This window comes from Vigna radiata, chromosome 4, assembly GCF_000741045.1.
Source record: "Vigna radiata var. radiata cultivar VC1973A chromosome 4, Vradiata_ver6, whole genome shotgun sequence".
Lineage (NCBI taxonomy): Eukaryota > Viridiplantae > Streptophyta > Magnoliopsida > Fabales > Fabaceae > Vigna > Vigna radiata.
The window spans coordinates 11,526,645-11,538,616 of record NC_028354.1 but is presented as its reverse complement, the minus strand read 5'-3'; the positions used below and the strand labels follow the sequence as shown (position 1 = coordinate 11,538,616).

General features: G+C 33.0%; 2 protein-coding genes across 2 annotated transcripts; one reads left to right on the top strand and one right to left on the bottom strand.

Annotated features, from left to right (window-relative positions):
* Window positions 1-2,892: 2,892 nt before the first annotated feature.
* Window positions 2,893-7,697, top strand: LOC106759436 (putative zinc transporter At3g08650). The gene is made up of 6 exons (XM_014642609.2): window positions 2,893-3,170; window positions 3,288-3,980; window positions 4,458-4,742; window positions 5,416-5,544; window positions 6,255-6,352; window positions 6,549-7,697. The coding sequence occupies exons 2-6, from the start codon at window positions 3,510-3,512 to the stop codon at window positions 7,360-7,362; spliced, it is 1,797 nt and encodes a 598-aa protein (XP_014498095.1). The 5' UTR covers window positions 2,893-3,170; window positions 3,288-3,509; the 3' UTR covers window positions 7,363-7,697.
* A 2,218-nt stretch (window positions 7,698-9,915) lies between these two features.
* LOC106758144 (protein RETICULATA-RELATED 3, chloroplastic) lies at window positions 9,916-11,763 on the bottom strand. The gene is made up of 2 exons (XM_014641079.2): window positions 11,578-11,763; window positions 9,916-11,380 (listed from the first exon to the last, which is right to left on the bottom strand). The coding sequence occupies exon 2, from the start codon at window positions 11,373-11,375 to the stop codon at window positions 10,347-10,349; it is 1,029 nt and encodes a 342-aa protein (XP_014496565.1). The 5' UTR covers window positions 11,376-11,380; window positions 11,578-11,763; the 3' UTR covers window positions 9,916-10,346.
* Between the last annotated feature and the right edge of the window lie 209 nt (window positions 11,764-11,972).

The following is an 11,972-nucleotide window of genomic DNA, read 5'->3' as shown; positions in this document are numbered from 1 at the left end:
ATATATATATATATATATATATATATATATATATTGTTTTACTCTTATTCTCTAGGTTGAAATTAAATCATTGCAAAATTTATGTTTCCTTCCAGATTGAATATCCAAAGCACACATCGTTGCTTGCAAAGATTTTAGAAGGTTTAGTTTCCAGAAGTTATATCAAAGACAAAGTTCTTCATAATGAAGAGGTACATATTGTTCGAGTCAATGTTTTACTATTATTTCCCCCCTTCCCCCTCTCTCCGATTTTCCTTTACAAGCTTATATTGATGAAATTTTGTGTTGATAAAAGTATTCAATTAGTAATGCGTGAATGATATGAAAAGGCTAGTTCTTTGACAATTGAGTACACTTTGTAGATAATTGATGCAACAAATGAGGTTATTGACAGTGTTGATAAAGAAGTGTTAGCAAAAATTTTTGCACTAAAGCATGATCCAGGAGATGAGGAAGTAGAGGTGCTTATCTATGTTCCCTATCCTTTTAGTTATCCATGCCACTGACATAGCATGTGAGTGTTGTTTGTTCAGAGCATTTTTCAATATTACATGATTAGTTGTGATTTTGGCACTTGGATAAGAAATTGAAAACGAACATTTATACCCTGATAATGTATAAAGTAGTTAATTGAGAGAGATGCACAGACATTGGTATTGAAGAAAGAATAGAGGAAAAATATTGAAACTAAAGTGCCACAAATTTGTTTTCATGGACAAAAGACTCAAAGATGGTATCTTTGAATTGTCTTTATTTTGAAGCATGTAGAGTTGTAAGTGATTAGGGGTCTCACTTTATTCAACATATTGATGGAGTAAAACATCTATACACACACACTAAATAAGTTTAGTGCTAATACTCCAAAGTCCAAACGAAACCAGCATGAAAGAAAAATGCATAAAAGCAATGATAAACTCATAAAGACAACAAAAAATAGAGGCATGAGCTTAGGTTAATTAAACCTATTTCACAAGACCCAAATGAACTAGTACTCTTCAGCAGGCAAAGGTTGATAAGGAGGAGGTTCAATTGGGATAACAACGAATTCATATTTATTTGTTTGCAGTGAAGATGAATAATGTGGTGCAATAGTGCTTAAGAAGCCTTAGGAATTCATATTGCTGGTAATAATATTCAGTGACTTAAAGCATAGATTACTACACTGCTTTTAACCCTAAAATATCAATTCACCAATACATACATGAATCAACTTATAATTGTAGATATACATTAGTTTGTGATCTTCTTGATGAACCTACACTTGGGTTCGACTACATGGACGATCCTGTTCTTTATCGTTCTACGATTGGTGCTTTACAATATGTTACTATTACAAAAGCCTAGAATAAGTTAGTGTGAACAAGGTTTGTCGTGACCTAGCCTTTATTGGACCACTAGAACACTGTCAAACGAAAACTTTATTGGACAACTTTCGCCTACGACTCTCTTCAATGGGTATTACACTTTAAATGCTTATTGCAATAAAAGAAAGTGCACAAGAAAACAGTTACCTCTTGCACAAAAGGGATGATTCTTGACACCCTACCTCCACAACGGCCTCCCTACACCACAACAGCCAAAGAATGTGCAGGAATCCCCCAACCGAAGCACTAATCGCCTAACCATAGTATCAATCGCCTCTACTCAGGACACCAACGCCCTCACCACACCGTCAATGGTCCACACCCTTCACGTCAATGACCCAAATGCACCTTCGCCGACGAAAAACACGAGAGCAGCTTTGCCGGAGAAGAACCACAACCAACTTTGGGAGGGAAGAAAGCACTATTAGGTTTTTACAACACTGGAGGAAGTAATTCGACGAGAGGGAAATCCCAAATTATGGAGCACCTTACCGACGGCCTAAAGTCTTTCGGTATTTAAAATCACCAAAGCTTTACCGACGACTCTAAGGCCTTCGGTAAAAGTCTGCAGGTAATTATTCTGTGATTAGTCTATAGTGGTATTTATGATATTATTATTATTATTGATTTTGGAGTAAATGATGTTTAAATGTTGTTAAAAAATATTGCTTAAATATCATTATCCTAAAAAATTAGTATAAAATTTAATAAATAAAAAAATTATATTTTATTGATTATCTTTGCAAATCTGCTGTTTTATCTCTCTGTTCTTCCATGCTTTATGTACTAAACAGCAAATATCTTCATTTCTGTTTTTGAAGAAAACAGAAGACTTGGTCATTAGAGTTATCTATTAATGGAACGTTTATTCAATTGTAGGTTACTGAAACTTTTAGAAATTATTTAATCAACTCTTTAAATTAAAAATTCACTTTTGTTTCTAATTATTTTACAAATACTCACTTTCTTAAAACACATGTTAATTTTAGTTCTTATAAAAGTTAATAAATTAAACAATTTTATTTAGTATTTCATATATGTTATTTAATTATTTTTACCACGAATGTATTACCATTTATGTATAAGAAATTAAAATTTATTATTAAACTTTCTATATAACACACAAAAATGTATTATCTTTCTATAGATATAAAGATATATAGATATATAAATATAGATTATCAATAACACCGTAACGTTTTTAAATTTATATAGAACAAAAAATAAATAATAATGATAAACATATTTAAATAAAAGGTTTAATGGAGTTCTTATTTTCTTACTGTTTTTGTAATTATTTTTAAAATTAATTTATTACATTTTTAAAATTAAAAAGTATTTTAACCATTTTATTAATTTCAGATACTCAATTAAAATATTATACAACAAGAAAAATCAATAAATCTATTTATTAATTTTAAATGTTGTTTAACGATTCAGAAAGCAATTTTTTGTTAAATAATTATTCAAATATTTAAAAGAAAAAAATATCACCTTCCGTTACGTTAATCATCAATGAAAAAAATCATATTGTTTCCCCAAATTCTGATTTGTTTTCAGTTTTGAAACCACTGATTTCCCCTTTTATCATAATGACAAACTGTGGATGCGTTCAACCTTCATGGTTTGAGTGACATCAGCATGGATTTCTGCGTGCCCAAAGTCGCTGGTTTTGTGCCCCAAATCCCCTTTTGATACTCTCTCCATTTCCAATCAATAATCGAATTAGGGTTTTCAAAAAGTCTTCCCTTTTCTTTTCTTTGTCTGTGCCTCTTTGATTCCCCTTAGGAGCAATCACCCTAGCAGGTATCTCCCCTTTAACCATTCAATTCCAATTTCAATTTTTTCTTCAAAGGTAGCAATGCTTTTTATGTCTCGTGAATTTTGGGTTTTAATTGGGTTTTGTTGTTTTGATATCATCAGGTAGATTGTTCACGAGGGGTAAATCCATACCGAATTCTGACTGCTTGCATTTGGGGTGTCTTTTCAAATTACATTCTTTCTGGAATTTGATATCAATTGTATTTTCTGAATTGAGCTGATAGAATAGAAGCTCATGGGGTTGTAGTTGTAGCCTCTAAGGATTTTGATTTGGGGCTTGTGGCTTGAAGAAAGTGCTTTTTTAGATACTGGGTATTTTTGCACATGGCTCCAAATCTGAGGCTAAGATTATGTTATCCCGTGTTCTTTTTGTTGCTGGGTTTTCTCTTGAATTCAAATGGCGAATTGGATCATCAAATTTCACATAAGGTCATAGCTGCTCCTCGTAAAGATGTAGGAACTAATGTAATTGATGGCACTGGTGTAGAGAAAGCTTTTAATTTTGAGAATGGCAATAGTGCGGTGGGTAGTAGGAAAGGTGCAGGTAGTAAGGTTTCAGTTTCAACTGTTGCGTTGTTTACCCTTGCAATGGCAGCTGCGACTGGTTTAGGTGCTGTGCCCTTCTTCTTTGTGGAGCTTGATCCGCAGTGGGCTGGATTGTGCAATGGAATGGCTGCAGGTGTCATGTTGGCTGCGAGCTTTGATCTAATACAAGAAGGGCAGGAGTATGGTGCTGGAAATTGGGTTGTCACTGGGATTCTAGCTGGTGGAATCTTTATCTGGCTATGTAAGAAGGTGATGATAGTTCTCCCTGTATCCGTACACTACTTTTTTCCGTATGTTTTAAAAGAAGTTGCGTGAAGTTACATTTTTTCTCCAGCCCTGTTTATATGCATTATAATGTTTTATTCCTTTATGTTGCTTTGCTTGAGGTGTTCGTTGTTGACTGGATAAGCTTCACATCCACAACTAATTAAGATAAAAATAAAAGTTGACTTTGGGACTTCTTATGTTATTCACATCACTTGTACAAGTCAGCTTTGTTGATTTTTCAGCGAACATTCTTACTGATCTTTTACTATAAAAATGTTGGCAAAGTTGATGAATTGATTATTTAATATAAGTGTTATTTGTAGTGCTTCTTATCTTTTTTCTATCTATTCACCTGGGATGCATTTTTGTTGTATGATTCTTAAATTTACTCTACAAATATTTCTTAGTTTTTAATTTCATCACTTGTGTCTTACTTAATCTCTTGGGTTTTGGTTTCAGTTTCTTGAGCAATATGGGGAAGTAAGTATGTTGGATTTAAAAGGTGCTGACGCTGCCAAAGTTGTTCTTGTTATTGGAATAATGACTCTCCATTCTTTTGGGGAGGGATCTGGGGTTGGAGTCTCATTTGCTGGCTCAAAGGGTTTTACTCAAGGCCTGTTGGTAACTTTGGCTATTGCGGTACACAACATTCCAGAAGGATTAGCTGTGAGCATGGTGCTTGCATCAAGGGGTGTCTCTCCACAGAATGCTATGTTATGGAGCATAATTACATCTTTACCCCAGGTAGTTCTTAGTTTGAGATTTTAATTATCTTAAATTGTCTGAGAAGAAATAAATTATGAATTTAGTTAGCGTATCATTTTGAAAACTTGAGTTACATAATATAATTTTGCAATCCCTTCTGTTCGTTGTGGTAACCCCGTGCTCACATTATTCTTTAAAGTTGTGATGGGATGGGTCTCGGTAACTCAACTCTGTTTTGATACGCAGTTAGTCTGACTCAAGTGAGGTGTAATATGTTTCATTGCATGATTAGGCCAGAACAGTTAGTGGTGCTTTTCACCACTGATTGGTTATGTCATTCAACTTAAGAGGACTACTCCATCTTTGTATTTTTTATTTTTTTATTTTTTTGGTTTATGCGATTGTGCAAAGACTACTCCATCTTTCTAATATCACATAAACAATAAATTATTGTTATACGTAATTAAATCACATCCCTTGTGAAATTGCTTTTGCCATGGTGCCAAGTTGCAATGCTGGTGGGCCTTAGGCTAGTGTATACTAGCTAGACACTTCTACTTGTGCCATCCTAGTATGTTTTCTTTGCTGAACTTGGCTGTAGAAAAGTTAGAATATTGAACAACAACAATTCTTTAAACAACTATAGATTTAAGGTTACAATAGCTGTCTTTAACCTTGTCATCATAAGATCTAATTCTTTCTGTTAACGCAGCCCATTGTAGCAGTTCCTTCATTTATTTGTGCTGATGCATTCAGTAAGTTTCTTCCTTTTTGTACGGGATTTGCTGCTGGATGTATGATTTGGATGGTTATTGCGGAAGTGCTTCCTGACGCTTTCAAGGTTATTTCCCAATTATGCCAAAGATATGATATTTTCTTCTCCAGTAGCACTCTGAAGACTATTTTTTTTTGCTTTAAATGGCTATTTATTTCATTTTTTTGGCTTTTTTAATCATGGATCAACTCCCAAAACTTATGCTATTAGGCTAAGGCTGATGGATGGTTTTTAATCTCTAACAATCCCTAATATACAAGCCACCTTAGCTTGTGGGGGAGGGATGACTTGAGTGAAAAGATGTTCAGCATAACACAATCTTTATGATATAATTTACTAGCCAAGGATATGTGATTGCTCCTAAATACTAATTCCTATTATTACTTAAAGCATGTGTAATACCCAAACTGCATGCAATAATTATTCTTAGATTCTCCAAATGCTGAATTTCATTAACCTTTAGGCTATAAGCTTGTTACAAATAAACCCTTCAAAAGGAAAAAAAGAACCAGAGATATAATGTCTCCACTAAACGTAGTTGTTGAGGCAACATAGGGAAGGATTAGACCAAATCAATGACCATTAAACACTGTTCGAGTCTATAAAAGCTAGCACTAGAAATTGGTCGGGGAAAAGGCTTCAGTCCAAACAAAGAGAACACAATATATAAATACTAACGGAAGAGTCGTTAATTTTTGTTCAATTATGTTTTTTCTTATGAGAAGAATTGTTTTTATATATATAACATTTTTTTTTCTCCTCCTTTTGGATTATAGGAAGCCTCAGCTTCACAGGTTGCATCATCTGCAACCCTTTCTGTAGCATTTATGGAAGCTCTCAGCACCTTCTTTCAGAATTTCAGCCATGACTACAAGTGAGTTTGTATTAGATTTCTTTTTAGTTGTCAGGTATATTTCATTATTTGGGTTTGTTGCAAGGATGAAAATGAAATAGTATTGATCATCCATGATCTGTTGCTAAATTGCACAATGTGGAAATATGCAGAATGTTACCCTTGTTTATCATTCTGTTACAGTTTTCTTTTCCCTAATTTTTTATTTCTGTTACAGCGCTGAGGATGCTTCTGGCTTTTTTGTTTCATTACTTTTTGGTCTTGGCCCTTTACTTGGAGGAATCATTCTTGTTGTATTTGCTCTCGCATTGCGTCTTCAGCATGCTCTCCTCATGGGCACCGCATGTGGTATTGCTTTTGTTCTTGGTGCTTGGCGACCAATACAACTTATTTTGTCTTCAAAATTGGGATTCATTCCTATTTTGCTACTCCTCGCAATGGGTGCTGCTTTCATCCAGGTTTCTACTTCTGGTGTATTGAAGATGGCAACTACCAAAAAGGCCTCAGTCAATGACTTGCCTACACTTACTGGTTTCCCACTCAGTGTTCACACCCTTCAATCATTCATATCATGTGGTGCAGTAGCCATTCATGCCTTAGCTGAAGGACTTGCATTGGGAGTGGCTGCACCAAAAGCATATGGACTTGGTCGTCACATGGTCCTTCCAGTCTCTCTACACGGGCTTCCTAGAGGTGCAGCTGTGGCCAGCTGCATATTTGGAGTCACCGATAGCTGGCATGGCTCCCTTGCAACAGCTGCCATAATTGGATTTATGGGTCCAATATCAGCAATAGGAGCTATTCTTACTGGTATTGACTACAGTGGCCTTGATCACATAATGGTTATTGCCTGTGGTGGATTAATCCCTAGCTTTGGAAATGTAGTAAAGAGAGCTCTAAGTTTGGATAAGAGGAAGAGCACCTGTGGCCTCATTATGGGTATTGGGTTTGCTACTTTATGTCTAACATTCACTAGGTTGGTTTGCTTACATACACCTTACTGCAATTCTGCACCAGAGGCTGTCAGATAAAGAGTCTTATGCTGCCTTTCCTGCATCATCTGTTGTTACTGTTCTTTCTAACAGCTGTATACATTTCTGAAATTCATATCCCAAAACATGATTGCTCTAATTTGAAGAGACCCTTCATAAAGAAACTAGAAAGAGCAATTTCAAATTTGGAAATTCCCTAAGAGGGAAAGACAAGGCAGATTTACTAGTGACCAATGTTTTCACATAGAACATATCCGTGTCATGTTTTAGAGTTTACTTGTATAGGCAGTTTTTACACATGATATATATATTTGCCAAACCATGTAAAACCATTGAGAACTGAAACAGATGTTATTTATTTTAAATTTCGATTAGTTCTGTACAAAATATAAACTATACTTTACAATGGTATTGACGTTTTAAGTTCTCTAATACTTAAGTCTTGTTGATTTGAGTGGATTTGGAGGAGAGTAATTGAGAGGATTTGAAGATAATTTTTTTTGTTGTTTATTTGAATAGATTTGGTGATAAGTGAGAGTGAATTTAGAACTAAATTTTTTTAATTTATCACATAAATTAAATCTTACATTAATTATCAGAAACTTTACTTTCAAATCCATTCTCAATTTATCTTCAAATTCACTCAAATAAATAACAAAAATTATTTTTAAATCTTTTTAAATCCACTCAATTATTTTTTTTCAAATCCACTCAAATAAACAAGACCTCAGGAACATTTACCACTGTTGTACTTTGTTTTTGTATTTAAGACATAAACACAAATAAGAGACTTACAATAACATAAGCATTTTTCTCATTCTAAATTTCCTTAACAAGTTGTCAAGTTTTGAAAAAGGTACGAGGTTCAAACGAACTCAATTCCTTTTATTCTTAATTTGTTTAAAAGTTAAGAATAGGCAAGTGATGAAAAAAAAGTAGTTTTTGGTGATGTTATCATTTCAGTAAAATGATGAAAAAATTGGTCTCTTGAAAAGCTTGGTTAGAGATGGTGTAATGTGAAGGCATGGAGGTTCAATGTGCACATTTTCAATAACAATATAAAGTGGTGCTCGTTTTCTCCGTTTTCATTTACAATTTTTAATTTTAAAGACCTAACTTTTTAAGTTAATGAAGATTAACAAAATAAGTTAATTATATCAAAATTTACTTATCTCCGAACAAAAACACATATTATGATAATGTAATGAAAAGGTCAAACATAAATTAAAATCAGGATATTTCAGATAAATTATCCTTAAAAGTAATAATTGTTAAAATTTGCTTATCTCTGAAAGCAAGAAAATGTGATTTTTTTTACTTGTAAATAAAACCAGACATAGAACTTCTAAAATATGAAAAGCTGTATTTTTTACGCTATAAATTTCATGCATTTTATTTCTTTTATTTTGGTCCAATTGAAACTTGCACCTATTCATTAAGGTATCATCAATAAATAATTTAATTTACTTAAATATAAAAATAAAATATAAAACTTCCAGGCAAAATTATAGATTTTTCGAAATAATCCTTTTTTAAAGAAAGAAACATCTTTAAAAAGACTTATTGAAACATTATTTCTCTAAATAGATTTATTAGAATATTATTTCTCCAAATGAATCTATTTGATATTTCTTTTGTCTCTAAAATGGGAGGAAAAATAAAAAAAAATTAAAATTGTGAAAATAATTAAAAATAATTAATTAAAAATATTGAATTTTAATTTAAATTATTTTAAGAGAAAGTATAAAATAAAAAAATAAGTTATTATTTTTTAATATAATTTAAAAAAATATATTAAATTCTTTTTATAAAATAAAAATAAAAATATTATAATAAAAAATATCTATGATCAATAATAACAGCAATTATAATAATTTTAAATATAATTATTTATAATATTTTTTAATATATTAACTTTCTAATATATTAGGAATAAATTTTTTACTATCATAATGATTTACAGAAAATTAATTAATGAAAACTAAAAGATAAATTATTTTTCAAAAAATAAATAAAATTTAATTTCAAATTATATTAAAAAATCATAAATAATTATTTATTTTATTCATTATCTTGAAGTAATTAAAATGTATACCTGATATTTTTAATTAGTTATTTAAATTACCTTTCCTTATTTTTTTATTTTTTTTCATTTTTATGTTTTACTTTTCTTTCCCATTTTAGAAAAATTTAAAAAAAAAGTTAAATAGATCTATTTAGAAAAATAATGTTCCAATACATCTATTTGAAGAAATTTTATTTAGAAAAAGATTATTATGAGAAAACAAATCCTTACTTAGAGAATTTAAAGCAAAAAAATACCAAACTTAGGTAACATAATTTCTGAAAACGATCAAACTATATCTGATAGGTCAAAGTTATTGACAGAATCATTTATACAAGTTTTCTAAAAATAAAAAAGTAACAGCTTCATGTTAATAAATTATTGACGACCAAGTTATATAAAAAAAAAAAAAAAAATCTCTGAAAAGAACTGTCTAAACAATATGAACTCTTAATTGCAGAAGCTTTATCACTAATCCATTAAGACAATAATCCTAACCAAATAATAATCCAAACAATGCAATACGATTATCATAATACTCTTAGTTTTATTTAGCAAATACCCCAAACTAAAACTATGGTACTTTTACAAGGATTGATGTTCCATAAGACGACAAGAAAAACCTATTAATTGATCAGAAATTAAGAAAAAGAAATAAAAATCTACATGGTCTAGTTTATGTTTTTCAAAGGGAGGGGGGCCAAGACTACTTTGGCATGTTATTGTTGTTGTTTCAGGTGACAGTTTCAACAACATGCAAGAACATCATCAAATGCCATAAACTGGTCTCAAAATCTTAATCTCCTTCCTCAAAATACCTGTTTTTCACTTATTTCGCAACTCTCATCACATACCTTAGCAAACTCCTACATGCAATTTCATCAAACAAAAAACCTTACCTTCTCCAACTCCAACATCTCTCTAGTTAAGGTAAAAGACAAAGTGAGTTATGTCATCATCACTTTGATGGTTCTGTCGACTGATTCTGCAACCCCTCTTCCCTCTCCGACGATTCCACCTTCTCTTTCTCAGAAATCAGAGCAACCTCATTTTCCTTCTTCTCCCCAACACTCTGTGCCCCAGTTAGCCTTGCCAACACCACAAAGGACATGCCCCCAAGAACATTATTCACACACCTCAGAACCAACACTGAGGACTTGAAGGCCAAAGGGTTAAGCACTCTCTCCAGCATGAACTCAACACCATTCAGAGTCTGATACCTCAGGTTGCTGCTAACCCCCATGTGACCTGCCCATGTCAGAGCATTCAAAAGGGTAGGTGGGGGCTTGTTAGGTGTCTCAAAGGTTGGATCCATCTTCTTCCTCATACTGATCAACCCATTGGAAAGTGTGGTTCCAACTAGTCCAGCACCAAAACCGACAACAGCAAAAATGGTTCCTTTGTACACCAAGGTTCCAAATCTATCAAGAAGGGAAAAAGCACCAGGCTCAAACATGTGACTCTTGGGGCATGAGGCAAATATGCCAGGTACGCTCGATGCTGATGATGTCATGGTAGGTGCCAACAGATACATCAGAGTGAAATTCAGAATAGCCCCAACAACCAAAGTTGAAAAGACAAAGTCAAGTTCATTCAACCCAAAATTAGGCCTTGAAGCCATGTCACCTAAAACACAAGCACTCACACCCACCAGCTCTTCCATCAAAACCTTGAAGGGAAATTGTGGATCAGCAGCAACCCTTGATCTCCACCCGTTCAGAAAGAGACCCAAAATCCCAAAAGAAGAATCTTTGGAATCTCCGTCGTCACCTCCACCTCCACCACCACCACCCCCACCACGCCCGACCCCACTTCCGCCGTCCCCTCTGGCGAAGGAAGGCCTCAGCCTTTGAGGAAAATGAGGTAAATTGGTGAGATACAGAGGACGATTCTGAAGTTTAGGCGATGTAGATGGCAATGATGGGAAAGAAAGTGCTTGTTGTTGACCTGATAGTGGAGACAAACACAACATACCCATGGCAGCCATTTGATCTGTAAGAGATGAAAAATCAAAGAAAGCAAAAACTTTGGGAGATCAAATGAACGAACTTTGCGTCATTTATTCATGATCATAGCAGCAGATCATCCATTACCATGAGAAGAGGAATATACAAATAAAAAAAAAACGAATTTTTAAAAGAAAGATCGGATTTTTCAAAGAGGGTTGGGATCATGCAAGTAGCTCTTACCTGGATCTGGAAGGAGGTTTGGTGAGAGAATAAATGATGGCTGCTGGCGAGACTCACAAGAACAAAGCTTAAACCTTCAGCAGAAAAAAAACCCTTTTTATCAAGTGATTGTTGAAGAAATTAAAAGCAAGAGACACCACACCACATTAGGTTAATTTATTCTTTAAAGGAATTTGGAGTGAAGCAATGAGACTTTGAGTAATGGGAAAATCACTTTTATATAGTGGTTTGGACAGAAACAAAAATTAGTAATACATTGTATATGTTGTTTTAAGGAAATAGAATGTATATATATTTGATATTACACATAGTAAAATAATGGGTAAATAAATACTAAATAGTATTTACAATGTTATTTACTATGCTGTAAACTTATTCTTTTTAATTTGTTTAAT

Coding starts and splice junctions, on each gene's coding strand:
- LOC106758144 (XM_014641079.2), bottom strand. CDS start 11,375: ATGGCTGCCATGGGTATGTTGTGTTTGTCTCCACTATCAGGTCAACAA.
- LOC106759436 (XM_014642609.2), top strand. CDS start 3,510: ATGGCTCCAAATCTGAGGCTAAGATTATGTTATCCCGTGTTCTTTTTG. Junction 4,743..5,415: donor TAATTACATCTTTACCCCAG/GTAGTTCTTAGT, acceptor CTGTTAACGCAG/CCCATTGTAGCAGTTCCTTC. Junction 5,545..6,254: donor TGCTTCCTGACGCTTTCAAG/GTTATTTCCCAA, acceptor TTTGGATTATAG/GAAGCCTCAGCTTCACAGGT.